The sequence below is a fragment of the Panthera onca genome, chromosome C1 (genome assembly GCF_046562875.1).
Source record: "Panthera onca isolate mPanOnc1 chromosome C1, mPanOnc1 haplotype 2, whole genome shotgun sequence".
In the NCBI taxonomy this organism is placed as follows: Eukaryota; Metazoa; Chordata; class Mammalia; order Carnivora; family Felidae; genus Panthera; species Panthera onca.
The window spans coordinates 9,415,355-9,441,511 of NC_138346.1; the positions used below are offsets into that span (position 1 = coordinate 9,415,355).

Below are 26,157 nucleotides of genomic sequence, written 5' to 3' on the forward strand. Positions count from 1 at the left end.
CGATACAATGGGTGAAATCATAGAAACCATCTTGCAAGGGTTTTGTGAAGATCAAATAAGTTACTGCATGTGAAACCTTTATAATAAAGTCCAACACATAGGAAATACTCAATAAATATTGGTGATTTTTATTGTTTTTAATTTTTTAAATTTTTTTCGTTTATTTTTGAGAGAGAGAGAGAGAGCAGGGGAGGGGCAGAGAGAGAGAGAGAGAGAGAGAGAGAGAGAGAGAATCCCAAGCAGGCTCCACCCAGTCAGCTCAGAGCTCGATGTGGGGCTCAAACTCACAAATTGCGAGATCATGACCTGAGCCAAAATCAAGAGTTGGACACTTAACTGACTGAGCCACCCAGCTGCTCCTATAAGCTATTTTTAATATCTGTCTTATATTTACCAATACCCCTTTGAGATTTCAGCAACCTATTGTCGGTCAATTTCAGCCTCCATTGTCCTTGGACGTTGTCATTGCCTCTTACACCCATGAGCCTTTGAGGAAGACTGCTATAGGATGACTTTGGGACCAGGATGGTGATCTGAAAATGCCCACTGAGCACAAACAGCAGCTCCCCGAGTTTCCAGAGTCTTTCCTCTCTTCTCGTGCCTCTTCCGTAGGATGTTCACCATGACCAGAGCTTTAGAAGAGACTCTACGCCAGCACTTCATATACCAGAAGCTGGAGATTGCCTATGCCATACACAAGCCATTTCCCTTCCTTGAAGGCCTCCGAGACAACTCCTTCATCACTGAGACGATGTACAGGGTGAGTCGTGCTGACTGCTTTTCCATGGCAGCCCAGCCCCCCCACCAACAGTTACTGAAGTCTCAAACCACAAACCCTTAGAGCTTGGAAGGTCTAGTCCAAAATGTTCATTCTCAGGGAAAGATCGGGTTACAAGGGCAGTCATACAAACAACTTCGCCCCATGTGCCTTAAAACGCGAGAAATTTATTCTCTCACAGCTTGGGAAGCCAGAAGTACAAAATCAAGGTGTTGGCCATGTTGGTTCCTTCTGGAGGCTCCAAGAGAGAGCCTGTTCCCTGACTCTCCTACCTTCTGGTGGCACCAGAAATCCTTGTAGAAACTTCACTTCCAATCTCTGTTTCCATCTCTACATCAATCTCTCCATCAGCTTTTCTTTCCCTCATTTTTTCTTTTTCTCTTCTCTTCTAAGGACACTTGTTATTGTGTGTTAGAGCCCACCCTAATCCAGGATGATCTCTTCTCAAATCCTAACTTAATTACATCCGCAAAGACCCCTTTTCCAAATAAGGTCACATTCACAGGTTTCAAGTGGACACATCTTACTGGAGGGTGGCACCATTCAACCCACTAAGGGTACCCTCCCAATTCTTAAGAGCTTGTTGTACGCAGTCCTTTCAGACTTGAAGCAAAGCAGGCATTGGAAGATATGGCTATATGGACAAAAATGGCATTCTTTTCATGATTTTTGTTTTTTATGCATTTCCTGAGCCCTAAGCCCAAGAAAGGGCAGCAGTGGTTGAGTGTTCTTCTCCCAAGCTTGGCCTGGTTGGCTCCAACCCTTCTTCGGGTCATAGCCCGGATGTCACTCCTCAGAGAGGATTCCTTAACCCACTCATCTAATTGATTTCTCATAGAAATCTATGCTTTCCCTTCATAACACTTCTCTCAAAAGCAACGGGGCATTTCTTTAATTTGTGTTTATTATTGAATGCTCATCTTCTCCACCTGACAGTGTCCCTTCCCTCATTATGGGTAGCACCACGCTGGTCTTATCCACTGCTATATACCCAAGGACAAGCCTAGTAGGTGCTCAGTAAGTGTTGTGCAATCAATTCTCCTGCCATGTTTCTCCTTTTGGCCAACTTCTCAGGAAGAGGAGTTCTCTGGATGATTTCCTTGTTGGCTAGAACCCATTCAGGCCATCTCAAGTCAAAGAGAGAGAGTAAGAGAGAGACAGAGAGAGAGACAGAGAGATCAAACAGAGGCTAACAAGCGATCAACAGAATTGTCACTTGTGACCAACTAATTGGTCCTTTGCTACAGAGTTCTGCCCAGAGCCTGAGAGACATAGTTACATAGTAGGAGCCTTTGACTACATTCCCTTCCCTCAAATTTCTCTCTGCCCTCAAATATACCCAAAATAAGGTTCACAAAGCAGACTTATTTTAAAGACGGCTAAGTTATTTATTCCTACGACCAACCATCCAAAAATAGGTGAAGTTCTGGAAGTAAATATGTGCAACTGTGACTTCTCTGCCTTCGAGTCTATCTATACGTTTGTGTTAAATTCCTTGTCAGAAGAATGAAATACTACTCTTACACTGTAGCAAACCACAAATGTAAAAGAAACTTCCATTCCATTTATGATTATTCATCAGCATCCTTGATGCCATTTTTTAAGGAATCCATGGAAGCCTACAGAAATCAGGTCCCTGTACCCAGACTGGTGTACAATATCCTCAGCCACCTGGAGAAGATGTTCAACCTGTCATTTCTGCAGATGCTGTTCAGCCGAATTAACCTGCGTGAATACCCCCACCTGACAATGATCCTCAAGAGCTTCAGAAGTGGTATGAGTCTTTCCGAATATCTCTCGGGCTGTAGGAGCAGGGACCAGAAGTTGCTTTGCTCCAAGTGTGGGTTGGCTTTCAGCCCCGTGGGCGGTGCCCCTCAACTGGCCGGTTCTCTGGGGAGATAGGAAGCTGACTCTCTCGCAGTGCGGCGGGAAGAGCCGTCTCTGGCCCACTTCTCTAATATGAATTTCTAGAAGACACAAACATTTCTGTCTTACCTGTTCTACGAAGTGGGGGAAAGCTGTACCGTTTAGCACCCTGGACAGTCTCTAGGGAAGGAAAAATGTGACTGAAATGCAGTTACAGAGACTCAGTCTGGCAGAAGGATAAGGAGGGCCAGAGGGGAAGGGAAATGAATAGGGATAGATAATAAGTATCTCTCTCTCTTTTTTTTTTGAGTACTTACTATGTGCCAGGCATCGTCCCAAGCACTGTATAGGGTTATCTCACATCATCTTTATTTTTTTTAACATTTATTTATTTTTGAGACAGAGAGAGAAAGAATATGAGTGGGGGAGGGTCAGAAAGAGAGGGAGACACAGAATCCGAAACAGGCTCCAGGCTCTGAGCTGTCAGCACAGAGCCCGACGCGGGCCTCGAACTCACAGACCTCGAGATCATGACCTGAGCCCAAGTCGGACGCCCAACCGACTGAGCCACCCAGGCGCCCCTCTCACATCATCTTTAAAGCAACCCTGTGATGTCATCAGCCCCATCTGACATGTGAAGAAAGTATAGCTCAGAATAACTCTCCCCAGGTTACTTGCCTGTGAAGAGCAGAGCAGGCGTCCTACTGGGTCTCCTAACTCTGGGGCCTGAGCTCTCAATCCCTCTTCCCAACAAGGCGGAAGGCGCCACCTAAAGCTGGAGGAGAGGGGAGAGGGAGCTGGAGACAGACAGAGGGTATGAGAAGGAAAGGGAACGTGGAAGCACGCTGTGAACGAGAAAGAGCTGGACAAATACAGAGCAGGAGAAAGAGCGAGGACAGAGCTGGGAAGAAAGAAGCCAGGGCAGGAAGAACAGGTGACACCATCGCTTTGGGCTTGCGGATAAACACTTTGGCCAAAGCGCACGATTCGCTTCCCCGAGAACAACAGGAAGAGGATCGGAGGCTCACACTGCACTGGGACCTTACTGTGAGTGGGGTCAGCGCTGTTGACAGCAAGAGGTTCCTCCCCAGGAGAAATGACTCCTTGAGCTAAAGGGGCGGCAGGGCGCAGGTGCACACGGGCCGGTGCTCCCGGCGGCAGCCAGGCAACGCGGGGAGGCCTGGGTTCTCAGAGGCCACGCTAAGTCAGTCCGAGGGCCAGAGGTACCACACACCGCTGTGCTCCCCGACCCGGCCGAGCTCGAGCGTCTTTCTGGATCTGTAGCCCTAAGCTCGTGTTCTGCACCCCTCTCCAGAATCCCAGCTTGCTTTCCTTTTTCTGTTCACTGGTCGAGACGACTTAACTTCTGAAATAAATGATGGAGAAGAATCGTAAGAGAAACCTGGCCACGGGAGGAATAGCGTTCAGAAAGGCGAGGGCCTGGGGTATTGAGGATGGGGAGGAAGTTTGCTGTGGCCCATGTCAGGGTGCAAGGCAGGGAGGCACAGAAGCGCAATCTGCACAAATGAGCAGAAACCAGAGTAGACAGAACACACCTTGTGAAGGAATTTCTATTTTATCTTCTTTGCTACAGGGAGGTGTGATGTGTTTACTTATTAAAACAGGGACACGTATTCAAATTGTACCATTGTACAAGACACTCTAAATTCTGAACCAAAATTAAAGAAAAACTTAAGAAGATTAAGTCCCTGAGGACTAAGTCAACTTCATGTGTGAAACGACTTTGGTCTTAGCCCAGAGATTGGATGCAGTTATATTTGAACTGAATGCCCCAAATCAGTAGCACAGAGTAGAAATGGGCCACGAGTGGATGATGCTGGTGATAAATCAGTTCTCCACACCTAGGGGAGAATGAAACAACCACCCCATGCCCCTGACCCTTTGGAAGTCATGTGTGAAGAAATTCCTTTCCCCCAAATAATTCTTTTTTTAAAATTTTATTTTAGTGTTCTTTTTTTTTTTTTTTTTGAGGGAGAGAGTATGAGCAGGGAAGGGGCAGAGATGGGGGATGGGGGGGGACAGAGTATCCAAAACAACCTCTGTACTGACAACAGAGAGCCCGATGAAGGGCTCGAACTCACAAACCGAGAGATCATGACCTGAGCCGAAATCAGAAGCTCAACCTACTGAGCCACCCAGGCGCCCCTCCCTTCCCCCAAATAATTCGGAGTCCCCGGGGTGTTGATGTGTGCTCCTTCACCAATCCCAGTTGCCATTTCCTATGGAGGATGGAACAGAGCCAGGCCTACCCTCCTTGAAGTCCCAGCCAACTCAGCCGAAGGGAGCTCCCTCCAGACCCTGCTGTCATTGCCCCCACCCCAACACCGATCACAGAGCCTCTCGCCCCGTGAGCCCAGTGTCAGTGAGCCCAGCGCATCCACCCAGCACAGCACTGAGATCCGGACTGAATCATCCAGCCCTCCTGGCCCTGCCGTGGCCCTCCCCAGAACCACCCAGGAAGGAAGGATCACTCCAGGTGAGAAGCAGACCTTGTCCAACACCTGTGTATCCCCAGCCTAGGGTACCTGCAGTCGTGTCTAGGACTCCAAGGTCTCACCCTTTTGTTAACCTGGTCCATCCCATGTGCCCACCTGCCACACACAGCCCCTCCCGGCACTTCCAGGGGCCTGGGTAAAGTCAGGAGCCTGAACACCTGCTTCCCACCCTTGGAACAGCCCCACCCTCTGCCCTTGGGCCCTGATGCTTCTGGCCTGGGTGTTTTTAAATGTTTAATCTCCTCCCTGACACTTGTCCCCATGCCCTGTAATGATTTTTCTTCCTCTCTTCAATGACCGACGACAACTTAACATCCTGCATAAATGCCGAAGAAGACTCACAAGAGGGACCTGGCACTCCGCCTGCCTCTGTGCAAGGTAATGTTGCTTGGGACTGAGTTCAATTCGAGGTGGGTATGAGGGGCAATCATGCACCTGTCGACCCAGGGGCTTGTGGCAGGAGCCCAGGGAAAAAGAACTGAGTGTGACAAAAGAAAAAGAAAACAAGGGACTGATGCTCCAACTCAGCACTGGAATCCTTGTCAGGGATGCCTCCATGACCAGTCTGATGCTGTGATGCCCACCCAATAAGTGTTCTTAAATGACATGTAACTTGTGCAGTACACCCCTCTGTGACCCTTACTCAATTGCTCAGGCTCTGATTACAGGGGCTTTTCAGTTTCAACCACGTCCATTTTTATATGGCTTGGATTCTAAGAGTAATGTTATTGAAATTATTGGAAAAGATGATAAAACATTTAAAGACCTGATGGACCTGATTTAGCTTCCAAAATTGTTTCTAATCTCCCCAGCCATCATCATGAAGGACTCTGTTAACATTAAATATAACCATGGAGTACCATCGGGTGTTGTCAAAAATGGTATCGTGGATTCTGAGTTCTCCAATACTGAGAATAAAGGGCTCTATTTGGTTCAAATGTTTCCTTCACTCCTCTAACACCTAACATCCAAATAAGGTTAACATAATCACGAAGCCAATGGCAGTGGAAGACTCCATCTGCTAGATGAGCGAAAGAAAGCAGTAATTAAATTATTCAATTCGTAGGTAGTGAGTCACTATATTGTACACCTAAAACTAATATATGCTAACTACACAAGAATTAAAAAAATTTTTAATAATAAAACAGAAAACAAATTAGTAAGTAGCTAGTTGATTGTTGACTCCCCCCTCTTTCCCACCCTTACTGGGCATTGGTGTTCCGTTGGCCCCGCCACGTTTACTGGTTGGAATAGACTGTTTTTGTTCCTCCTCCCTCTGGTCCCTGTTTGCTGGTCCTGGGATCTGAAATTCATCTTCTTCCTCTGCTCAGTGTGCGGTAACAACCCGAGGCCCCAAATAAAAGATAAGGAAATGCTCAAGAGATGCCCCACCCTCCCTCAGGCCCCGTGCCAGGAAATGTTGATGCGGACAACTATAGCTTGCCTTACTTTTCATGTCTACCAAGAGGAGGGGTCATTTGGATCTTCTCGAGACAGGGCTCTCCTTGCCACTCTTGACCACCATCTTGGCCCAGCTTCCAGCTGCACACCCAGCCCTCAGGAGCTTGGATGGGCAGGAGATCCTGGGGAAGACAAGGGAGATGAGTCTGGAAAAGGTAGACTTGTAGGAGGGGCACCATAGATGAGCGAGCCCAATAGCACCCACAGGACCTAGACTACAAACATCACTAGGAGGTCTACTAAGGGAGAAAATTCATCTGCGTGAGGGCTGTTGCAGGACCCCTGGGGACAGGACAGGGGACTGAGCCAGAGCAAGACTGTGGGAGTCAGCCACACTCTGAGGTGCTCAAAGACCTGTGTGGCCCTGACACAGATGGCCCAGATGCGGACGGTTCTTTTTCTGAGCCCTCATCCTGACTGTGGAGAATGTTCTCCTTCAACCCTCATCATTTCTATATTGTTTAGATTTTTAAGAGTTGATCAAAATAATTTGAAAGTCAACAAACTATTTAGAATGTCTAATGACTTCTTGCCATCTGCCTCAGATGCCTATCCTAAGGAGCCCAAAATTTGAGACAGATCTCATTGAACCGTGTAAACAAGGAGAAGGTGGCAGTCTTACCTGAGATTTGTTATGGCTTCAAACCCTGCGGTCTTCTTAGTGCAGCAAAAACAAGAACTTTGCATTTATTTACTATTAACAGGTGCTGGCAAATAGAGACTAGCTCCTGCTTTCTTGTACACAGAAATATAGAAGGCACTTAGCCTCCTTCACTATTTTTCAAGGTGAAGTAATGACAAGGAGAGAGGTTTAAAAGATTCACAAATCTTTAAGGACTAGCATGTATTTTTTATATGGCAAAGACATTCCCCTTCACTGAAGCCAGTGACCTTGACCAGAATTCAAGATCAGCACTCTCAATGCTCGCAGCCTTATCCCCTGCATGAGGGTTACTGAGGGCCCCTTATTCTTCTCTTCTGTCGAGTAAGGGGAGTCCCTCAAAACAGGTCAAACTGAGCCCTCCTCTGGGGGCGGGGATATCACTGGGATAGCCACACTGGTAAGTGTAACCACAAACCAATCAAATCAAGGCAGGGCAGACTTTTCCCTCTGCCTGTTCCAAGCTCTGAATCGAATTCTGTTTCCTTCGATAGAGATAAGAGATGGCTCTCCTGAACCAAATGACCCCAAAGAGTTCCAGGCGGCATCCATCACACTTCCCAACAAGAAAGGTAAGGGAGGGTTACCGTTCTCCTGTGGACCCCAGGAGCATGACTGTGGAGTGACTTTCTGTTTTTCTGATCGTCTTTTGTCAGAAGCACCCACCATGTGATTGGAGTCACGATGCTCATTACAGTTTGTTTCTGTAGCTCCCATTCACTGCATCTTCCTTGAAGGCCTCCATTAAGATCGTAGGGAAACCAGACGGCACTGGGGGCCATTGAAATACGTATCCATTGCAATCGCCTGCCCTGAAACAATCAAGGTCTCCTTTACCCACAACTTCTTGGAGGGTTAGTCACACCTCCTCTTTAACTGAAAGTTGGTTCCCCGAGAGGGCACTGCTTTCTCGTAAGACAAGGCTGCCTATTATCTGCTCTTGCTCACCTCATGGTGGGAGACAGGGTGGATGTCCACTGCTTGCCACGTACTGCCCCTGACTAGCCCTTTGCTCCTCTGCCCTCCATGTGAATGAAATACTCCCTCTGTCTTAATCACTGTCATCCTTAACTTGTCCCTATTTCCCCAGCAGACCTCTAAGGCTAACTTAGAATTTTTCTGTCAGTTCAAGTCGTGCCACCATCCTGGACACCTTGAAGGTGTCCCATCCAACAGACCCATCCAATACTCTGGTCCCTCAGAACCTTCCTCTGCTCTTTTCCAGTGACTTTTTTCTGCACCGATTCTTGGCCTCCTGGACCCAAAGACAGCCATGGGTCCTCTCATCGTTGAAGCCTGGCTCCACCTCCCAATAATTAATTTCAGAATTTTTTTTTTTGACATCTAATCCTTGAAGTCTGCTCCTTCTACAGCTATTGTTCAACCTCCAAACTCTCCTCTCCAGCCCAATCTTAGACAATTAATTCAAAAGTATCCCTGCCCGCTTTCTCCCTTACAACTTGTTCCCTCTGGAGCTGTTCTTCAGCCTCACTTGGATGACCAGTCCATTGGCTTTTCCCTTCTCTGGTTCATCATATGCCTCTCTTCATGCCCCTTCATACCAGGTTACAGTCCACAATCCATTGCTTCAGTAACTTATTGCTGGTATCTTCACCTTGCCACTCTGCCTTTTCCTAGAACCCTCTGGCAGGTCTTGGAGGGACCCATTATCTGCTTTATGCACAGTGGGTATGAAGGCAGGCACTTCACTATGGGGAAAACCACACAGCAGGGCAGAGCTCATGTGTTGTGCCTTCACGAGCCCAGGGTAAATGATCCTTCTACACTGCGTGACAATTTCACTTCCTGCAATGATCCTTTCCAACCCTGAGCTTTTTTTTTTTTTCAAACTGCTGGCCCCCCTCACCACCTCCTTTTCTTCTTTTTTTAAATCTTTATTTTATTTTATTTTTTTTTAATTTTTTTTTTAACGTTTATTTATTTTTGGGACAGAGAGAGAGAGAGCATGAACGGGGGAAGGTCAGAGAGAGAGGGAGACACAGAATCCGAAACAGGCTCCAGGCTCTGAGCTGTCAGCACAGAGCCCCACGCGGGGCTCGAACTCACGGACCGCGAGATCATGACCTGAGCGGAAGTCAGACGCCCAACCGACTGAGCCACCCAGGCGCCCCTATTTTATTTTATTTTTTTAACGTTTATTTATTTTTGAGACAGAGAGAGACAGAGCATGAACGGGGGAGGGTCAGAGAGAGGGAGACACAGAATCTGAAACAGGCTCCAGGCTCTGAGCGGTCAGCACGGAGCCCAACGCGGGGCTCGAACTCACGGACTGTGAGATCATGACCTGAGCCGAAGTCGGCCGCTTAACCGACTGAGCCACCCAGGCGCCCCCCCCCCCGCCTCCTTTTCTTAACAGACTACTTTTCCTCTTACTACACCGAAAGGTATTGGATGGGAATACCCTCACTTCCTGCTACCAGCTTGCATTTGCCCCCTCCTCTCCACTTCCCTCTTTCTCTCTAAGGCAATCCTTCTGCCTCACCTGACCGTGTCCATGACCCCTTTCTCCTCTGAGAATTCAGCATCTCCCTGTCACGGGATCTGCATTCAGTCACTGCCCCAGCCTATCACAGCTCATCAAAGGAGCTTCCTCTTGATCCTCAGCTCACTTCACCAGCTTCCATAGCTCACTCTTCCATTTCATAGCTAGAAACAAGCTACCTACACTCGTCCCAATCCTTCATGTCTCTCTCTCCTCTGCCACTTTAGAATATCTTCTCCATCATTACTCCATGAGGCAGCATCACATAAGGCCACCAATGACCTGCTCGCCACTATGGTTTGAAGACCAAAAGTGAGCGCTGAAAACTGTTGACCTTTGAGGTTGGCAGATCTATGTCTGTAGCCAGGAGAAGATCATCTGTATCCTTTCTCTTTAGGCAAGAAAAGAAAAAGATGTATCTGGTCAACTCCAAAAAAGAGACGCCAGAAAAAAAGCCTCTCAAAAGGTAAGACGAGAGAACAAGAAGAGGCGGGAGGCAGCAGGCAGCTCGTGCTTGTAGGTTAAGGTGTGGGAAGTTGAATTTCATTCTAAATGAAATGAGGAACCACCGAAGAGATCCGATCAGTGAAGTGACATGATCCCATTTTACATTTGACAAGAACAGTTTTGGTTCAGTGTAAAGGATCAATTGGGAACAGAAGAGAATGGAGGCAGGACAACCCTTGGAAAGGGGAGGACGCCATGCAGGTTGACAGAACTCTGCATTCAGATCTGGCAGTGGAGACAAGGGCCGGTTCAAGAACAGCTTGGAAAGAGTTGATAGAACTTGCACAATTAGGAGCCGGGCAGGAGAGAGAAACCAAGGCTTCCTCTTCAGTTTCTGGCTTGAATGGCTGGGTGAATGCTGGTGTACATTGCTAAGGGGAGATGCAAATAATTTGGGAGGAAATCTTAGAATTTTCCATTTTTGACCTGCTCACCTCAAGATGTGTGCTAGCTGTCTATGCTCTGGCTCCATGCTTTGTCCAACACTGTGAAGGGTCTGAGATGGTACCCCACTCGCATAGGGCCGTTCTTTGTGTATATGACCGCGCAGGAACCCCAGGCACCTGGATCAGGGGAAAGAAGTCCTCATTGACATCACAACCAGCTCAACATCCAGAGTCACACTGCATTATCTACCCCCAAATGCAGACCCACAGGCAGTGAGAAGAGAGCTGATGGAATCCTTCTGAGAGGCAGATGGTATCCCATAGACAAAGGATAAAGAATGATGGATTTTCCGTTTATAGACAGGACAAAGAAGCCATCTTCCTCCTCTCCTGAAAGGAGGGAAAAACAAAATACAAACAAACAAGAAAAAAACTTTGCTGCTTTGAGATAAGATTAAACTGATCTTCTGTCCTCACCCTCATCTTTTGGAATTTAAATGCCTCTTTCTAAGAGGCAGAGAAACGCCAAGTGTCTTCAGCTTTTATTAAAGATGATCCACATTCTGGGCTTCATCCCTTTTGATGTGTAAATACCAATGGAGAGAGGGCTGCAGTAATCCTGGTGCTTTGGGACTTAGCTTAGGAAGCTAGCCCTGCTGTAGGCATTTGGCAATCTCAGGAGAGGAGAAGACTTATTATCCTTTTGGATCAAACAGCAGTTTACCAGCTACAGATCTCATTCTCATGGTGTATGAAAAGCAAAATGTTTCTAGGGATGTGAAAGCAAGCACTCCCTGTCTTAATTCTGTATACATTTTCATGCCTCAGGAGTCTAGGGCTTTTCACAGAAGTACTGAGAAGTCAAGGGAGCTTAATTTCCCCCACAATAGGGAGAGGGCAAAGTGGGTGATGGGCATTGAGGAGGGCACTTACCGGGATGAACACTGGGTGTTGTATGGAAACCAAATTAACAATAAATTATATTCAATAGAAAAATAGAAAAAAATTTCCCCCACAATAGGCAAATCTGGCACTCAATAAAAAAATCAGATCCAAAGATATAAATGTGAGTCCTCGGCAAAATAAAAGTATCCAGATCCGTGGGAAAGAGAACCCTAACCCTTACACCCTTCCTTCTGTCGCCGTCATTGTAAATCCTCTCTGTCCTAGCCTCACACTCTACCACGCAGCCCCTCGATTCTTTGATACCTTGCACTTTTCCCACTGGAGGCACCTGGGGAAACTTGGATCCCTCCTGATCCACAAATAGGTCCTCGGGAATCTGGAGAAGTACGTTATAGCACTCCTCCTGTGCCAAAACAGGCTACCTGGCCATCTTTACTTGGATGTGGGCACCTCCAGGAAGAAGGTGTACACAGACATGGCCCAGGAAAGAAAGCCCTCTGCTCCGGGAGTCTGGTTAATTTCAACAGGTTGCACAGGGCTGAGAGCAGATGGTGAGTCTAAGGGAGAAAGAAAGGTGCACACAAGAAAGATACAATTGCAGAGAACTAGCAGGAGAAAAATGAGGTACAGGGGTACAGAGATCTCAAAGGGGCTGGGGGCATGGGAGGGGGAGGAGGAGCTTCCCAGTGAAAGGGCACCCCAGTGCCTTCACTGGAGGGCACCCCAGTGAAAACTATTCACAAATCACTATTCGGCCCAGGGAGAGCCTCACCTGAACACACAATCCAAAAAAAGCTCCGACTGATGGATCAGGCGACTGAAAGGAAGGACGATTCAACCAGCAGCTCAGAGGTCATGACGAGGGTCCAAAAGGCAACGAGTGGATGTACCCAAACCTTTGGGCCAGACGGTAAGGCTGGTGACTGAATTTGCCACGAATGCTCTGCGTGGGAGGGTCTCTCACAGAGGAGGCACAGCATTGGGTGGACATGTGAAGGTAATCGTAGAAGGAAAGAGAAGCGCAAAGAAAGACGGTGAGGTGTGTGTGACAGGAGGGAACATCTGAGGAGATTTTGTGCAGAAATACCCGTGTCCACAGGGTACAGCTGGCCTCAGCTGTGGCCTCAGGCAGCAACCCTTAAACTTTTTAGTCCCAAGACTTCTTCACACTCTTACAAATTATGAAGGACCCCAAAGAGCTTTTGCTTAGGTTGTTTCAATTTATCTATATGCACTTCATCAGAAATTAAAAACTGATCATTTAAAAATATTTCTGGGGCCAGCTGGGTGGCAAGCATCGGACTTCAGCTCAGGTCATGATCTGGTGGTTCAAAAGTTTGAGACCCCCATTGGGCTCTGTGCTGACAGCTCAGAGTCTAGAGCCTGTTTCAGATTCTGGGTCTCTTCTGTCTGCCCCTGCCCCACTTGAGCTCTGTCTCTCTCTCTCTCTCAAAAATAAATAATAAAATATTTTTTAATTAAAAATATTTATGTTAATTCATTTAAAAGTAACAATAACATATCAACTACCTATTAACATAAATAACATACTTTATGCAAAATAAATATATTTCCCAAATTAAAAAATTGGTGAGAAGACTGGAAGCATATTACATTTTTTACAAACCTCACTAATGTCTAGTTTCATCAAAGACAGCTGGATTCGTATAGCTGCTTCTCTGTTCAATTGGTTGGGATACTTTGCTTTGTGCAAGGACAGGAAGATAATCGAGCTTCACAAGGATCTGTGGTTTAAAAGGATGGAATATCTGAATAGCCCTTTGAGGTATCTATGTACGTTTATGTTCACCTTTAATATTGCACTGCCTAGTGCAATGCATTGTGCTGGCTTGGATTTTATTTTATTTTATTTTATTTAAATGTTTTATTTAGGGGCGCCTGGGTGGCTCGGTCGGTTAAGCATCCGACTTCGGCTCAGGTCATGATCTCGCGGTGTGTGAGTTCTAGCCCCGCGTCGGGCTCTGTGCTGACCGCTCAGAGCCTGGAGCCTGTTTCAGATTCTGTGTCTCCCTCTCTCTCTGCCCCTCCCCTGCTCATGCTCGCTCTCTCTCTCTTCTCAAAAATAAATAAATGTTAAAAAAAAATTTTTTTTTAAATAAAAAAATAAAAAAAATAAATGTTTTATTTATTTTTGAAAGAGAGAGAGTGTGTGCAAGAAGGGGAGGGGCATAGAGATGTGGGGACAGAAGATCGGAAGCAGGCACTGTGTTGACAGTAACAAGCCCAAAGTGGGGCTCAAACTCGTGAACCATGAGATCGTGACCTGAGCCAAAGTCAGACGCTCAACCAAGTGAGCCATCCGGGCGCCCCTATGCCGTCTTCCGTTTTAAATGAATCTTACACTTAGGCAGGATTTTATAATATCATGGACACTTGGAAAACATTGGTTCCCTGAATTGTACAGGGAGCTTGCAGCTCAATCCCATAAGTATTCTTCTTGAGACATTCGTGCTTCAAGATATAATGAACTGCTTTATATGGACTCCCCAGTTTTTCACACAGACCATTAAGAAGATGCATACTCAACGGGAGAAATATAAGAAAGTCAAAAATTTTAATTGGCTCATCAAGCACATTCTTAAGGGAAACTGGCTTTTTTCTTTTAATGGTCTGCAGGAGGGGAGACTGGAGCAACTTCTCCTTAGGTTTTAGGGGCACTGCATTGATGTGTACTATGGCACCAGAAGCTTTACCTGCCTGGGCTCTTGCTCCCATGTGAGCACACATCAACACAATGGAAAGGCATAGAGCCTCTTAGTATGAAAACAGTTTGGCCTCAAAGATCTCCTGAAGGGGCTTCCGGAATACCCCAGGGATCCACAACCTCATGTTGAGCCTCTGGTTCAGGGGCTCACATGACAGCCCCTCACTGGGTGTCTCCATTGATAGAGGACTCTCTGTTGCCCAGCCTTGCTCTGCTCCTCCCCAGAGTGGCAGACAGACCCAGTGGTAGATGCACGCTCAGGACGGGTCATGGAGGCTCAAGCAAGGGCTGGAACTTTCTTTTTTTTTTAATTTTTTTTTAACGTTTTATTTATTTTTGAGACAGAGAGAGACAGAGCATGAACGGGGCAGGGTCAGAGAGAGAGGGAGACACAGAATCCGAAACAGGCTCCAGGCTCTGAGCCATCAGCACAGAGCCCGACGCGGGGCTCAAACTCACCGACCGTGAGATCATGACCTGAGCCGAAGTCAGACGCTTAACCGACTGAGCCACCCAGGCACCCCAAGAGCTGGAACTTTCAAGACAAAGGTTCCTGGGACTCCAGGAGATTCCTACAGAACATTCCAGGGGACATTTTCTGAGATCTCAAAGGAAAGTTGTTCCTTTTTTCAGAGATCCGTGATGACTGTTCAGAAATGAACGGGGAAAAGGGACCCCGGGAGCCACCCAGCACACCACCAAGCATCGTGCGTGGTAAAGATCAGGGACCGCAAGTCTCAGAGAGTGGTCCTCAGGAGCCCAGATTCAGAGCTGTTTTACTCTAAACCAATGTTTCTCCACCGTTTTCCCATCATCACCGCCCTAAGGAGCCCTCTTAGATATTTTTTCCTAATTATGAACCCAACCCCTGATATTGTAATACCACAAATATGTATCTTTAATATATCTATTTAACATACCTATATCTATTTATCTTTAAATAGACAGATATCTTGACGAGGGATAAATATCTATCTGTATACGTCATGCATAAAAAGAATAAGATTCCCCACCCCAATCCCTGAACCAATGTTTTCTACCTTCGGGCCACACCACCACTGCTGAATGTGTTCTAAATATATTCGTGGTGCTCTATCGAAAGGGCCCAAGCCATGGAACACAATTTTTTCCTAAAATCCCAATTTCCATGTTCTTCACTTGACCTTTCTGGGAGAATTGGGAAGAGAACGACTCCTCATAAACACAAATGTAACGATACTACCACCAACTGAGCAGCCACAGCTGACGTCATTGTGGGCGTTCGCTGATAAACAGTCACCCCATCCTCACCACCACTGCCATTGTGCATTTCCTACCACTGTCTTCAGAGGGGGGAAAAAATCTGAACATTCTTCTGTTTGTTGGTGATGTGGTCATTGTGTCACAAATTCACGGGATGCAACTCTCAAATGACAAATATTTATTGTCGGAAACAATGGGTTAAACTTGACCACCTTAAAATACAAGCGATCATTTCGAACAGGTTCTCCCACATTGCGCTAACTTATACAGTAATATCGTAAATATTCCTCACGGATAATTTCATTTTATTTCTACAACAACTCTTAGAGAGGGTTGAATAACTAATTCACATTTTACAGATGAAGAAACTGAGGTGTGTAAAGGATGAATGGATTTTTCCAAGGTCCCGTGGATAGACGATGGTGGAACAGGACGAGCAACTTGGTCCCCTAGTGGAGCTTACATTCTAGTTGATGCATGTGTAATTAATAGACAAAAAGAGGAGTTGAAAGGGAGAACGGGAAACAGGACAGGGTATTGAAGAAAAAAAGATATAAGAGAGAAGAGGGATAATTGTAAGAAAATAGCAGATGAAAGTGTACCAGGGTACAGGGATTTCCTGAAAGGTTGAGGGATGGGGTACGAGAGGGGAAGTCACTAATAGGGAGAGGAGGAGGTTCACTGGGGACCCCAACTTCAACTATTCACAAATCCCACGAGCAGCCTCGCCTGAACATAGAATCTAAGAGAAGCTCCAAGTGGTGGATCAGGTGACTGAAAGGAAGGACGATTCAACCAGGAACTCAGAGGTCACAACAAGGGCCCAAAAGGCAAAGAGTCTACATGTTTAAGATTAGTACATACCAGGGCGCCTGGATGGTTCAGTTCGGTTAAGTGTTGGACTCTTGGTTTCAGCTTAGGTCATGATCTCACAGTTCGTGGGTTTGAGCCCCATGTCAGGCTCTGTGCTGTCAGTGTGGGATCTGCTTGGGATTCTCTCTCTTCCTCTCTCTCTGCCCCTTCCTCTCTCTCCCAAAATAAATAAATAAATTTAAAATAAAATAAAATAAAATAAAATAAAATAAAATAAAATAAAATAAAATAAAATTAGCACATCCTGATGATCAAATTATTGCCAGTTTAGACTCCCATTAACATCATACAGATGCCATTTTCCCTACACCTTCACCCAAACTAGAAACAATAAGAGTCTTCTGTGTTGACAGATTAAAAGCAAAGAATGATATGCCACCCATGTTTTCCTTTGGATTTCTTTGCACCATGCATGTGGTTAAACATGCTGTGGTAGATTGTATTACTACTCACCGATATCTCAGAAGGTTATACACTCTTGCCCTGTGGACTCCAGAATGGCCATGTCACTTGACTTGGCCAAAGAAATGCGGACAGAAGTGTGAGGGTCACTTCAAAGCCAAAGCTTTAAGAGCCTGTGTATCATCTTTATTTCTGCCATGGGACCAACAATGTTCTAGACACAAGTTGCTTTGTCCCCAGGATCCGTGTGTGTCAATAACATGGAACCTCATCTAACTTGTGATGAATGAGTAGCACAAGGGAGAAGTAAAACTGGGTTGTTTTAAACCAACACTTGGCAAACTTTTTCTAAAAGGGGCCAGATAAGAGCTTTGCTGGCCCTACAATCTCTATTGCAACTACTCAGCACTGCCATTGTAGTATGAAAGCAGCCAGAGACAAATATGTAAACAAATGCACCTGTCTGTGTTCCAATAAATCTTTATTTACAAACACAAGCATTGGACTTATTTGGTCTTCATGCTATTATTTGCTGATACCTATAATTAACCACTGCAATTTGGGAGAGTCATAGTTTATCATAACATCACCTAGCCTCTTTCTACTAAGATAGCTGTTTGTTAAATAATTTTTTATTAGAAGTTTTTTCCTTTGAGGTTCACTTGTTCATATTTGCCCATTTCCGTGTAGGACTATTCATCTTTTTGCTTGATCAATGATGGAAATCTACTGTTTGTTATCTCATTGAAATGTTTCTGCTTTTGTTTTTATTTTGTAACTCACTTGAGAAATTTTGGGTTGTGGAGAATTTTTTGTGAATTTGTTTAGACAAATCAGTTTGTCTTTTCCAAGATGGTTTATGCCAGAGTTTCTCGACCTTGACACTTACTAGCATTTGGGACTGAATGATTCTTTGTCATGAGTGCTGTCCTGTGCCTCATGAGATACTGGGCAACATCCCAGCCATTAGATGCCAGTAGCGTTTTCCTCCCAGTCATGAGAAACAAAAAGATTTCCCAACATTGTCAAATATCCCCTGGGGGACCAAATCAACCAGCATTGAGAACCATTGTTTTATGCCCTATATTTCTTCCTTAAAAAGTCCTTTCTATGTGATATTTATAAGTTTATATCCTTTATCTACTTCTAGTGTTTGTATTAAATACATATGTACATATGTAATATGTTGTATTAAATACACAATGTACATATGTACATTGATTATTATATGTTAATATATATTACCTTATGAAAACATGGTTTCTGTAATGTTTTTAGCCTTCCTATCTATCTATTAACATGAACTTGCTATTCCTCCATGATCAATGCTATAATATTCCTTTCATAAGACCCACATCTAGGGGAGCCTGGCTGGCTCAGTCGGTTAAGCGTCCGACTTCGGCTCAATTCATGGTTTTGCGGTTTGTGAGTTCAAACCCCGCGTCGGGCTCTGTGCTGACGGTTCAGAGCCTGGAGCCTGCTTCGGATTCTGTGTCTCCTTCTCTCTCTGCCCCTCCCCCGCTTGTGCTCTGTCTCTCTCTGTCTCTCAAAAATAAATAAATGTAAAAAAAAAATTTTTTTTTAAAGACACATCTATCTTGTCTCTCCAAAGTGGTAGAAAGACAGAAAAAATTACTTGAAAATCGTTGATATATAAAGCATATAAATCTATGTTTCCAATTATAAATGACATTAATTTTTTTTTTTAGAAAAGAAAAGGAACAACGGTGTCGGCTCAAGTTCAACCAGAAGGTGTCAGAAAAATATTCCCACAAAGGGTAAGTAAGCCAGAGACGGGGACTGGCCGTCAGACATCACTGGTGCCCTGGCCACCTGCCGATTGTTTGTGTCCTCTCTTCCTCTTCTTTCCCTCCCATCTTTGTCCTCCTCCTCCTCTTCCCCCTCCTCCTTTTCTGTGAACATTCATTTCTCTTCTGCGTTGGTAACATTTCTTCAGCACTGTCCCCTCTCACTCTCCCTTCCCTCTTTAGGCTCCGGCGACATTGGCATTCCTCCCCCCTCGCCCCCCATGAATTTATCATTGAAGTAGAACAGGGGCTACTTGAGGTAGGGTCCGCAGACTGGTGCCATCCACAAGTCTGTTGGTTGCAAGTCTGCAAAAATAAAGAGCTTATAAATCAACCGTGACACTGAGCACCCCGTTTTCACAGCAGGACCTCCTCAGCGGAGATGCCTTATTTCTATTGGATCAAGCTCCTGTCTTGCCACGCTCCCGGCACATTGAGTAGCACTGGTGTGATGCTTAAGAAAGGTGCACGTACCGTAAATGTACAGCCTGAGGAATTAACACAAAGGCAAAGCCCGCATGTACTTAGCGCCTAGGTTAAGAAACAGAACATAGCCCACACCCATCATCCAATCCCCACCTACACCCCGAGGGTCACCGCCAGCCTGATTTCTCAAAGCATAGGCTCTTTGACACTGGATGCTTCGCCCTCCTTTCCTGCCCAGGGCTTCCTCGGTGTGCCCCCCTCACCCACCCCTTCCCCGAAGCTGACCGCCCTTGTTCTCCTTCTTCCCTTTGCTGCACATCCTCAGGCGTCACCTTGAACTAAGCGTTCTCTGTCCCAGCAGGCAAGGGCAGGTTTTCCTGACCTGCCTTCGTGGAACCCAGCATTTTTTTTTTTCTTCACGGCACTTGTCACGACTAAAATTAACTGTCTGTGTACATCCTGTTCACCGTGTGAAAGTCCGATGAGGTCAGTAAGTGGTCGGTCTTGCTCTTTGCTCTATGCCCAGCGTTCCCGTGCCTCACACAGTGTATACTTAAATAACTCTGCAATCAGTACCTTATCTGTTCTTCTTCATGAAGTGTGACTACCAATACAAGAGACCCCATGTACTCAGAGAATGCACTTGTGCGCATTAGAAAAAGTGCCCTTCCCTCAATACGCTTTACCCACATCTGTCGGAGCTGACTCCTAAAACCAGGTCCTTTGCTGCCCTCTGAGAGAAGGTCCTCGTAGAAAGTATCCAGCTCTGGGGCGCCTGGGTGGCTCAGTCGGTTAAGCGGCCGACCTCGGCTCAGGTCATGATCTCGCGGTCCGTGAGTTCGAGCCCCGCGTCGGGCTCTGTGCTGACAGCTCAGAGCCTGGAGCCTGCTTTGGATTCTGTGTCTCCCTCTCTCTGACCCTGCCCCGTTCATGCTCTGTCTCTCTCTGTCTCAAAAATGAATAAACGTTAGGGGCGCCTGGGTGGCTCAGTCAGTTAAGCGTCCGACTTCAGCTCAGGTCACGATCTCGCGGTCCGTGGGTTCGAGCCCCGCGTCGGGCTCTGGGCTGATGGCTCAGAGCCTGGAGCCTGCTTCCAATTCTGTGTCTCCCTCTCTCTCTGCCCCTCCCCTGTTCATGCTCTGTCTCTCTCTGTCCCAAAGATGAATAAACGTTAAAAAAAAAAAAAATTAAAAAAAAAAATGAATAAACGTTAAAAAAAAAATAAAACATAAAGAAAGTATCCAGCTCTGAGTATGAATCAGAGCCCTCCTTAGAGGTGGGATCCTTGCTCAGTGTACAACCCACCCAACCATACGCAGAGGCCCTGATAACAACAGAAGTGTACACATTTTACAATTGGCAAAGCACTTTGTTCTGCGTTTTGCCATTTAGCCGTCATATAAGTATTGTTCAGCCCACTTTACGGATTCAATTAGAGCATAAAAGACTTGCATGAACTAAGATCAACCTAGGTGTTCTAAGTGCAAGTTTTTTGTTCTTTACACTGAAAAAAAGAAAATACTCCCCGGTGTCTTTAGGAAACACGAGTAGGAAGCACGAATCTAAGCAGATGCTGAGAGCTGTCTGTCAGCGTCAGCTTCTTCTGGCTCCTTAGCACTTCTGCCCTGGCCGTGCCTTCTGATTTAATGCCGGCTGTCTCTGTGTTGTTATCGACATACAGTAGGGAGTCCTGTTGAGGCATTTCTGACAGTATGATAGGAACTGGGGGTGGGGGGGGGGGGGTCCAGCAGGTCTGGATTCCACTGCCAGTTCCACCTTGTACCGTGTGGGGATGTCCGGGAATTCTGTCTCCACCTTTGAGCCTGAGTCCCCCATCTATAAAATGGGGATCACCATCATTGCCTTCCCTTTTATAAGTTGTTGTGAAAATAAGCTACACAGTGTGTGTGTGTGTGTGCGGCCTTTACTATTGCCTTGATGATGGCTTTTTTCCAGCCACCCCATCTCCCCACGAACCCTTCGCGTTCAGATCAGGGAGCTCCAGACCTCTCCCCAGGCCATGTCTGTCCATGCATGATTTTCACCACGTGCCTTCACCCTGTGTTCTGAAAGGATTCCTGAAGTTCATCTATCTATGAAGTTTGTTTCCATTCTGCTTTTCTTGCCTCTGTTAGGCTTTCTTTTCGTTTCCTGCACCCTGCTTTCCATTTCCAGGAACTCTCTTTATTAATTGCTTACCTTCATAGCAGGCTCCTCATTGTTTGCTCACGCTTATGAATGGTGATCTGACAGATGTGGGAGAGCGCCAAGGAGGCCTTCCCCTCAGGGTTCCATCCTTAAAAAGCCTGTTTCCAAGACGGAGCAGGTGAGACGAAGCTAAATGCAGGATTACCGGAACAGATCAGAAAGCTGTCCCTCCTTAGGCGCAGGGTAGTGGCTTTGGAGCTACCCAGGACAGAAGGTCCTGGCTGACTTGGTAAGCTGCCTGAACCAGGTAAAGGAGGGAGTTCTGCCTGTGCCCGCAACTCTGCACCCTGGCTTGCTGCCCAGAACTCCCAGTGCCGCCCACTGCTCCTGCATCTGCTTGCGAGCCTGTCTGGGACGTCTGTTTTGGGGCCTATACTTATCATAGGGAATGAGTTCCGTGAGACAGACAACTATGCAAGGTCCGCGATGCCCTGCTAATCCCCCTCGGGGTTTGCGGCAGTGGTCCAAAGTTACCTGTGCCTCTGCCTTGTCTCCCAAGTTAGGAATCCGCCATGGCTGGTCTTCCATTCGACCTTGACAATAATATGCACTTACATACCCTTGCTAGGAAATTGCACAGCCCAGATCGTAAGCCCCGCCAGCCTGGCTCCTGAGGCTGAGCTGTCATCCCCTGGGCCCTATTTATTTAAGTGGGCAGAGTCCGGAGACAGTGGTGGAGCCAGCCACTCCATGCAAGAATGCTGGCTGGCTTTTGAAACTAAGTTCTTCCCACCCCCCTCACTCCTATCCAGCCCCTGCCCCTCCAAGACTGGACATCCTTCAGCGTTCCGTCCAAGGGAGCCATCCGGTCACTTCTCAGGGATCTCTGCTTTCTCGTCTGCCTCTAGTTCATATCCTTCCAAAGTAACTAACGGTTTTTTCACCATTAGCATCGATGCCGCTCGTTTCTTTTTCCGGGGAGGCTCTTGCCTTTTCGTACATTTCCTTTGGCTCTTGCAATAAGTGTTTGAAGCAAGGGAGAAGGTTGGACTGGCTGTTCTCCTAGCCTCATTCTGCATGTAACATCCCGTGTAACTCAACACAAGCCATGGGCAGCGCCTTCTCCTCGCCCCCAGAGACGGCTCCTGCAGCCTATCTGGAATGAATTCGCCCACAGTGAGGCTGTGGTAAAAAGCGGCAGGAGTGGCTGGTATTTATTTTAAACTCTTTTCCAACTGCTTCTCTCCTGAATCAATACCCCCACATCCCTGCTCAACGTTTCACCTTGCCAAATCTCTCCATGTGCAATTTGCAGATTAGGCTAGAGTTCTTGGCGGTGAGGGGGGGTGGGGTGGGGGTGGGGGGTTCTTTTTTGACTCATGGAGGAAGAAACAGAAAAGCAATAAAATGAAAAAGGACAGCAGAAAATGAAGACGGACACTAATCTCTCGGTGCTGAGCACCTCACTTACCCCGCCTTGGTGTAAATCAGGTGATAAGATTATAAACAAAGACCTTTCTTCCAGCTACCTGAGCACCAGGAAATATTCTGGGCCGGCAACTTCTATCCGGGTAGAGGGATAAACAGGTTGCTTATGGAATAAAGGAGCGGTGGGTGATAGCCAATTAGCTTATGAATTAAAACCCACCACAGGAGCCCTATCTGCTTTACTAAACATTTTGTTTGATGCAGTGTTGGTGGTGATGGCTTTGTTGATCAGAGACTACTCTGTACACGTGGCTAATCTGCCACTCAAAATGGAGGAAGTGCTGCCAGTTAGCCAGAGGCTGGTCCCCAATGCCATTTACATGATTATTGTTACTATTACTGTCGTTAGAATTCGGCGCAAGGGGAAGGCCGGAAAGAATTAAAACGAAAACTGAGCGAAACTATACTCTTGTACTTTCCCTTCTACTTCCAGAAAAACCCGAAGACGACCCCGTGGATTTTCACTCTCCTAAACTTCCCGTGACGTGTGGTGAAGCTAGAGGGATTTTATATAAGGAGAGACTGAAACGAGGTGGGTTTCCTGATCTTCTGCTCTTTGGAGCGCCCGGAACCACTAGAAGAGAGGAAAATACCCATGTGTCTCCTTGTCCAGGAGATAAACCCTGCCAGCTAGGCTGCAGAGAAAGAAGTGCCTTGTTAGCAAGGAATTCTCGCTTTTCCGCGTCGTGGTGAACCCGGCTGCCAGGCCACTGCACCACCGTGGACCCAGTGGCAATACTTGCCGCATGCAGATGTCGCACAAAATGCAAACCCTCTCCCGCTCCCACAGGGTTCAGGGCTTCCTTCAGCCTGAGAGAGGAGGAATCCAGGCTCGCCTGCTATCCTCCCTCCCTGCAGAGAGTCTCTCTGGACCCAGGCAGGCGGAACAACCGCAGTTAGGAGTTTGGAGGTTTAGGGTGAATTCACAGAGCATGAGATTGGGTCCAGGAATGGGCCGTCTTTATCCTCCAGGATCCTCAGAGAAGTGCATTCAGAATGAGGAGGGAATTTGGTTCACCCCAAAAGAATTTGAAATTGAAGGAAAACGGGCAACTTCAAGGAAATGGAAACAGAGTGTGCATTGCAGAGGAAAGACCTTAGAAGAGCTGCTGAAGGTATTATGACAGGGGACGGCTGGGTGACGGGTTTAATTCTTGCAGGATGAGTGCAGTTTCAATTACAGAAATGTGAAGAAATTTTCATTAGGATTGACAAAGAGCTCAATTTTTTATAGAGAAAAGTTATGGGTGATAAAATTAGAAAGGTTGGTGCTGACCGTGGAGAACTTTAAATGTGAGCAAAGGGCTGTGAGGTCAGGAGAGACTTAAGAAGCTTAGCCTGGGGGTACTGGGTGGGGTAAACCAGGGGAAGCCAGATTGAGACCCAGATCTCTGAGAGCTTCCCTGCGCCCTCCACCCAGTGAAGGCCTCCTCCAGACCCAGCTTATCTGGACCCCTGGGTGACGCATTTCTAGACCATCCTGTCCATGGGCAGTGTCTCCTCTGCACTTCCCTGGCTCACACTCAGTCCTCTGAGCCACAAACAAGGCTACTAATCTCTGTGATCCCAGACCCCAACACAAGGCCTCAAAAAACACCCAAAAAGAATATCACTGGGATGAAATCACAAGGATTTAACCTACCAAGGAAGAAATGGAGAGGAGAATGTGGGTGGGAAAGGAACTGGGAAGGAAGGACTAATGGGTCTTGGGTTTGAGTAACAGGAAAAAAATGAGTTTATCAAGTGACGTTCAGAAGAAGAGCCGATTGGAGGTTGGAGCTAATGGTGTTGCTTTCAGACACTTTGGGTTTGAGACCCGGTAGGACGTCCAGGTATAAATATTCACTAGGAAGTGGAAACTTCGATATGGACGAAAGAAGAGCTTCCCGGATAACCTCGTTCATTGACCCCTTCTCTCTTTCAGAAAGGACTTTTGTTCTGTCCCCCAAGAGTAAATGTCAAGAGAAAGGTAAATAGCAGGTGAATTTCTACCACATTTTCAGTCGCCATGTTGCACACTCTCTGCATCCAAAGGCTCACCTTCGAGTCCTCAAGTTCCCCGGCCCTGGGTCACCTTTCCTTTTAGTCATTGCATCTTCACGACAATGGCATTGGCATACTGGTACATGTATGTACCCCTGTTGTTTTCATAATTTGGGAGGGGGACACAAAAACTCTTTAAAATAAAGATTAGAACAAAAACTGATGATGTACATGTGTTTTAGAAAAAGCACCGGATGTTTGGATGATGACAAACCAAAGGTGTCAGAAATAGAATGTTCCAGTTTGAGAAGTAAATGTGGTACGGAGATAGACAAAAACGGTACGTGAAAGAGCAAGGAGACCACCCTTGATTGAACACAAAGAATTCCTCAATTCAACCTTTCGTTATCAGTGGCCCCAAAATGGAATCGCATTTGAATTGAGCTTTGCCTCTGCATAGCATCCCTCCAGGTGAAAAGGGCAGGCATCCATTGTCTGTACCAGCTGCTCCTTCTCATCCTTCTTTGCTTGCTTAAATATGTCCTCAAGACACAAATCTCATTCATGAACTTCCCATAAGATACGAACCTTCAGCAGAGGCAATGGTGCCTTTCCCACCGTGCCCTGAAGGGTTGGCCTGACCCTTAGCTGGATTCATTGAAAAGACAAGGTGCCCTCCCAATGCCGTTTATTGTCTGAAACATCTTTTCCATGCTGATTTGCAATATCTTGATACGTACAGGGAGGCTCCTTGTAATAGCCAAAAATTAGGGAAGAATCCTGCCCATGGACAGGATGGTCTGGAAATGCGTCACCCAGGGGTCCAGATAAGCTGGGTCTGGAGGCGGCCTTTACTGGGTGGAGGGTGCAGGGAATGCCCTTCAGTCAATGGAAAACCACCCAAGGGTTCTAAAGTCAAGAAAGCTTCTAGACACTTAAACCGGTAGTAATATATATGGAAGGAGCCCAGTTTTGTTTACGCGACCATGGAGATCTTTGATTGCAAATATCTGAGTGAATTGGTTATTTGGGGATAGGATTATAGGGAACATTTGCCTTCCATATTATACATTTATGTACAGGTAGAATTTTCCTAATGACCATTTATTACTTTCATAAACAGCAAAAAAAAAAAAAACAAACCAAAAAACCAATAAAGATATTTTTAATCCAGAGCTTTAATTAATGGCCCCAATATTCTAGTTGCTGCTCACTCATGATACCACAGGTCAGTACATTATAGCCAGAAGCACACTTGGCCTGACCTTTCAGTCCCACCCAGGAGAAGCCGCGTTGGGGTAACGAGACTAAGTTTAGTTCTGACTACAAATGGGCTAATGCAGGCCCTTTCTTCAGCAACGTTGTCTAATACATCACTGTTACTCTGCCATATACCCATTCTCTGTCGGTGTCTATCTTTGTATGTGTGTACCATCAAGAGACCTGATGCTGATACTCCAAACGTGTGTTTTGGGGTT

The 26,157-nt window shown here is 46.4% G+C and overlaps 1 protein-coding gene across 7 annotated transcripts in view; it reads left to right on the forward strand.

Annotated features, from left to right (window-relative positions):
* The window catches only part of LOC132672241 (sp110 nuclear body protein), a 31,586-nt gene that overhangs the window by 2,097 nt on the left and 3,332 nt on the right, over positions 1-26,157 (forward strand). For 2 of the 7 annotated variants that reach the window (XM_060624065.3, XM_060624066.3), the window contains exons 2-13: positions 441-760; positions 2,384-2,552; positions 4,875-5,141; positions 5,494-5,538; positions 7,777-7,854; positions 10,183-10,251; positions 12,345-12,494; positions 14,943-15,023; positions 18,536-18,604; positions 23,130-23,228; positions 23,669-23,811; positions 24,621-24,665. In XM_060624065.3, the coding sequence (XP_060480048.2) occupies positions 614-760; positions 2,384-2,552; positions 4,875-5,141; positions 5,494-5,538; positions 7,777-7,854; positions 10,183-10,251; positions 12,345-12,494; positions 14,943-15,023; positions 18,536-18,604; positions 23,130-23,228; positions 23,669-23,811; positions 24,621-24,665 (1,362 nt within the window). In that variant the 5' untranslated portion in view covers positions 441-613. Of the gene's footprint in view, positions 1-440; positions 761-2,383; positions 2,553-4,874; positions 5,142-5,493; positions 5,539-7,776; positions 7,855-10,182; positions 10,252-12,344; positions 12,495-14,942; positions 15,024-18,535; positions 18,605-23,129; positions 23,229-23,668; positions 23,812-24,620; positions 26,148-26,157 lie in introns of those variants that run through there. The other 5 variants (XM_078450794.2, XM_060624067.3, XM_078450793.2 and 2 more) reach the window with 5 other exon arrangements.